The sequence below is a fragment of the Etheostoma spectabile genome, chromosome 10 (genome assembly GCF_008692095.1).
Source record: "Etheostoma spectabile isolate EspeVRDwgs_2016 chromosome 10, UIUC_Espe_1.0, whole genome shotgun sequence".
Lineage (NCBI taxonomy): Eukaryota > Metazoa > Chordata > Actinopteri > Perciformes > Percidae > Etheostoma > Etheostoma spectabile.
Window position 1 is genome coordinate 12,962,313 of NC_045742.1, and position 5,225 is coordinate 12,967,537.

The 5,225-nt window shown below is 35.8% G+C and overlaps 1 protein-coding gene and 1 long non-coding RNA gene across 2 annotated transcripts in view; one reads left to right on the plus strand and one right to left on the minus strand.

Moving 5' to 3' along the window:
* Positions 1 to 5,225, plus strand: part of slc9a6a (solute carrier family 9 member A6a) — a 13,581-nt gene that overhangs the window by 1,600 nt on the left and 6,756 nt on the right. Inside the window, exons 3-8 of the mRNA XM_032527849.1 lie at positions 283 to 360; positions 546 to 622; positions 762 to 874; positions 2,616 to 2,721; positions 4,503 to 4,644; positions 5,090 to 5,195. Of these exons, the coding sequence (XP_032383740.1) occupies positions 283 to 360; positions 546 to 622; positions 762 to 874; positions 2,616 to 2,721; positions 4,503 to 4,644; positions 5,090 to 5,195 (622 nt within the window). The remainder of the gene's footprint in view (positions 1 to 282; positions 361 to 545; positions 623 to 761; positions 875 to 2,615; positions 2,722 to 4,502; positions 4,645 to 5,089; positions 5,196 to 5,225) is intronic.
* LOC116696763 (uncharacterized) lies at positions 1,726 to 2,275 on the minus strand. The gene is made up of 2 exons (XR_004333819.1): positions 2,203 to 2,275; positions 1,726 to 2,088 (listed from the first exon to the last, which is right to left on the minus strand). It is a non-coding gene; the product is annotated as an uncharacterized LOC116696763 (long non-coding RNA).

Sequence of the window (5,225 nt, forward strand, 5' to 3'; positions counted from 1 at the left end):
AAAAAAAAATGTTATTAGCCGCAATGTGTTTGGTCTACCTACGTATAGAAGCCGTCCCCTTTTTCCATCTGGTCATTTCAGTGTTATAATAACTTTTTGTTGATTGTCCTGAAAGCTACTCCATGCTGCCCCAGATGTGTCATTTATGATCAACTAAGTTATTTAAGTTATCCGATCATCCAAGTGTCCATTAAAACAACATCCTCTCTTTTTTGGTTGAATGCGTAGCCTAATTCTAGTGATTCAGAACTGTAATTTGATGGTGTTTTTGTGTCGACTCAGGTGACCTTTGACCCTGAAGTGTTCTTCAATATTCTCCTTCCACCTATCATCTTCCATGCTGGCTACAGCTTGAAAAGGGTACAGTAATAGTAGTAGTAGTATTCTGGGCACTCTGTCTACTTTTAACATGTTTGACTCCTGATGAAATAATGCCCTCTTTAAATATGAAAAATCTACTTATTCCTTCTCATCTTTTGAGATAAATGATAATTAAAGGCACTATGCAGATGATTGTTGACATATTTAATTGTTTTGTCTTTCAGAGACACTTTTTCCGTAACATGGGATCCATCCTGGCTTATGCCTTCCTGGGGACAGTTGTTTCCTGTTTTGTAATTGGGTAAGAATATTAATTTGCACACATGACTACATTGTAGCATAGTTGCACAAAAGACATTCTACAATAGTATTCATATATGTCAGCTGTAGTCGGTGTTGTTTATGATGATGTGCAAAACCACCTGCTGTTCTTCCGTTAGGTTGCTGATGTACGGCTGTGTATTGCTAATGAAGCAGGTGGGACAGCTGGGTGGAGACTTCTTCTTCACTGATTGTCTGTTCTTTGGAGCCATTGTCTCTGCCACAGATCCTGGTACGTTTGCGTTTTCTCAATCTCAATCTAATTTTAACCTGGATTCACTTCTATCTCTTGAATTGATCAAAGCTTCTAGATACATTCTTGCAAACAGAACACAGGAGCAAACAACTCATCATAAAACTAAAGTTTTGTGAAATTTGCCTACAAGAATAAGATTTAGATGTTGCATACAAGAATAATTAATTCACACTGGAAACATTTTTTTTTTTTTATTATTAATTTATTTATTTAATTATAAGGACAGTGTACATTCATTAACATTACTGTATATGTGCCAACTTTGGCAATATGTTATGAGAACCATCAATTGACTTGGTCAGTTGTTCCCAGATGTCAAGTCAGTAAGCTGAAAACATGACCATCATGTAGAAGTTTTCTATTTTTCCCACAATACAAAGTCCAACTGATGGTAAAATATTAAAAGAAATTGTGCTGAAGCGGGTCAGGGAAAAAGCTCAGAAATCATAAATACTTGGAAAAACGTTTCAGTTTTAAATATCCTGTAATTTTAAATTCCAAAGTTGCAGTTAGTTGACACTCTGTCTGTGCAAGTCTTATATTTCCTATTGCTATAAAGCAAAAGTATAGTTAATAAATAATATTAATCATTAATATATACTTTAAAAAAGTGGGAACACATTGGTGTAAATAGCTCGACAAATATGCATCTTTTTCTTTTAAATATAAAATAAATATATACATAGAAAAGAATGGAATGACATATTTAAACACAATTGAAAATAAATGATAAGGAAAAAAGAAAAATTCAAAAAAAAAAGAAAGTGGAATCAATAATTAAAATAGTGAAAAAAAGCTGAAATATGTACTCCCGAAGAAAAAATGAAGTGAACAAATATTTGAGTAGCTTAAACAAACGATTAAGGGGAGGAGACGTAAAACTAAGATCATTATAAATTAAGTAAAGTCTGATCTTAGTGAGGATATCGATTCAACCCAAGATGCCCAAAAGTTTTAAAATTTATCTTGTTCAAATCTTACAGCAAAAATGAGTTCCTCATCACATAAATGTCGTGGATAACCTCGACCCAATCTTCAACCTTGGGTACATTAGTTGTCAACTACTTCCTTTTAAGGGCTTTCTTACTGGCCATCAACATAATATTAAACATATACTTGTTTACAAAACCCTTAACAGTTTCTGGTCTCAAACCCAGGTATAGAGTCTCAAACTTGAGGGCGATTACTACCTTTAACTAGACTGGATGCCAGCCGAATTTAGCCCCGCCCCCAACATTCGAGGTCGGAAAGCTCACATTCTGACTAAAATCTGAGTATGACAACGTCAGGCTAACCTTTAACACCTTTTCAATAAAGGTTTTAAATTGTTTCCAGTAGACCAGAAGTAAAGGGGCACTGCCAAAACACATGATAATGATTTGCCTTCTTTTCCTCACAGAACCTGCAGCATGTAATGTTTTTGTTCAAGAATGTCTGTTGTGCTGGTTTTTAAAAAATCTTATTAGGTTCTTCCACCCAAACTCTTGCCAGGACAGCACAGATGTGCTTCTCCATTGTTTTCTAACACATTTTCCCCGTATTTCTGAGTGTAGAGTGAATTTTCCTTCCTTTTCCCATTCATTTATATTTGTATGGTGTTATCGTTTGTATAATAGAAAATTAAAACACAGCTCTTGACATCCGCTTCAGTCTTGCTCAGTGATGTGTGTCATTACTTGGTTCAGTTCTAATTTGGTGTGTTCCTCATTGTTCACAGTGACGGTCTTGGCCATCTTCAACGAGCTGCAGGTAGATGTTGATCTCTACGCCTTGCTGTTTGGAGAGAGTGTGCTCAACGATGCGGTGGCTGTGATTCTGTCCTCGTAAGTTGGCTGCCCAACCAGTTTGAATGTGCACTGAGCTGCTAAATTACTCTTGAGAGAAATAGCAACATTGCAAGTCATGCTTTTGTATTGATCAGCCTGGACCTTTAAATTTACCTAATCAGCTTCTCCTTAACACCAAGAGGTGGTCACTAGGCTAACACTCTATTTATTCTTCTTTTCCTCCACATGGCACTGTTTATTATTTCCACAGAATTGTAAATTGTTACAGCAGGCACAGTGGACGGGCCGGAGAGAATCTGACCAGCCCATTGAACGGGTGCACTAAGTAGAGCATGGCATTGTTTGCCTTTTGCCGTGCCTTTGGGACAAACATGACAAATCACCGGACATTTGTTTTTAGACTCTGGCTTATTCAACCAGAGATGCAGAACATTTCATTGTTTATTTTTATAGTTTTGCTTTTTTGTTTGGTGAATCAGCAAATAGCCCATTTCTATTATTAACAAAAAAACTTTTTTAAAAAGCAGAGAAGACGGCAAAATGCCTGGAATGCTAATAAACAAAATGCCTGGTGATATGTTTTGCGTGTGGGGGCTGTGAATGTAGAGGGTGAACATATAACTTCTTATTACATTTTTATTGCCAAACTACCTCAGCAAAATATTTTGAAATTGTTTTTTTTCATTGAAAACTATCCTGCTGAATTCTTAAGAGTTCTGCTGCAATAAAATCCCTCTTATCACAGACTCCAGTTCAAAAACTGAATTATTTTCAAAAAACTATATAACCCAGGTTTGAGCAGCAGTATCATCTTGGTCTTTTAAGTATGCCTTTATTGGGATGGTTCATTGTTGATACTCAACTACAAGGTGACACATAGTTGATATAAATAATATAAAGTGTATGTATGTAAAGTTGATGATATTGTATAAAGTGACAAATTTCATCTTCCTCCATTAAAAAGGGACTGTACAGTGCATGGTAGCTGCGACAAAGAAATGTCAATGAGTTTGTTCTGTTGCTGCCTTTGGCCCACTGAAAACACTTTTGAATTTTTCTTTCCACACCAAATTAAAGGCAGATTTAAAAAATATCTTTATTTGCACTAAATTCTCTTTGAGGAAGGAAACAGCTTCGTAGTCTCTATTTCTCTTTGGCCGAATGTGGTTTTCCACCTTTTAAAAATAGTGTATTTAACAGCATTTAATGATATGTGGTTAGGATAACAGCAGTGACATCATCACATTTAGTATGTTTTATACCTGTTGTTCCAACCCTGCTCTGGATTTATGGGAACATATGTCCCTTGCAAAAACCTTGACCTCAGTGGAAACTTACTTGCATATATGCAATCTAAAGATAGATTACATATCTATACTTATTTTCACAAAGCAAAATCACTTGAGTAGGCTTCTAAGCAGGCCACGACTTTATAGGTTGAGTATTTACGCTGAACTATCTGAATAGAGTCTGAGACTTTTGTTGAGCTTTTGTTCCAACCCACTGAACTCTAAATTACGCTTCTTTTCTCTTTATCTTAACTTTAATGAGTGAGAGTCTTTTTTGTGAAAGCCTGCTCTTTATCAACAGAAGCAAACCTGAAATGTAGCAGGAGACCTTCTATAGTGTGATGGAAGAGCAGTTATTGACAAAATGAAAGTACAAGTTAGGCAGTTAGGCATATTATACAGATGCCTTCTACATGTTCTGTATGCAGGTTTTTAAGTTATTTTATAACTCTGTAAACCTCCAGTCTGCAGTTGTTTATCTTAATGTTTGACATGATTTACACTCTCTGTACACTTGTGTTATATCAGGTCTATAGTAGCATACCAGCCACAGGGGGACAACAGTCACACCTTTGAGGTCATGGCGTTGCTGAAGTCTTTCGGGATGTTCCTTGGAGTTTTCAGCGGTTCCTTTGCTCTGGGAGTGGCCACCGGGGTCGTCACTGCTCTCATATCTTTTCTGTCATTTCATTATTCATTTTTAAGACATTGCTATTTGTCAAACCTTTCATAATAAGATATGAATTAACATGTGAAATCCATCCACTGTGACCAGGTTTTGTAAAAAGAAAAAAGGAAAAAATACAACCTTTTTAAAAAAAAAAAAAATAATGATAAAAAGGTCAAATTAAAATGAGTCGATACTGGTAGTTGTTTACAATATAGTTTTCTTGTCTGAAAAATCCACAATATTTTGAAATAAAATATGGACAGTTGCTCCATTAGAACTTTGCATCAATTTAACAAAATCACTTTGCTTTGGAAACAAGTAAAATTATAGCAATGTCATTTTTTTTTCAGATTCACCTGTTAAAAACATAAACATTTAGCAGATATCATAATATGAATTATTTTTTTCAGTGTCATTGTTAAACTCCTTGACTTCTTATCCGTACGTGACCAAGTTCACTAAACTGAGGGATTTCCCACTGTTGGAGACAGCTCTGTTCTTTCTAATGTCATGGAGCACATTCCTGCTGGCTGAGGCCTGTGGCTTCACAGGTAACGCACACACACACACACACACACACA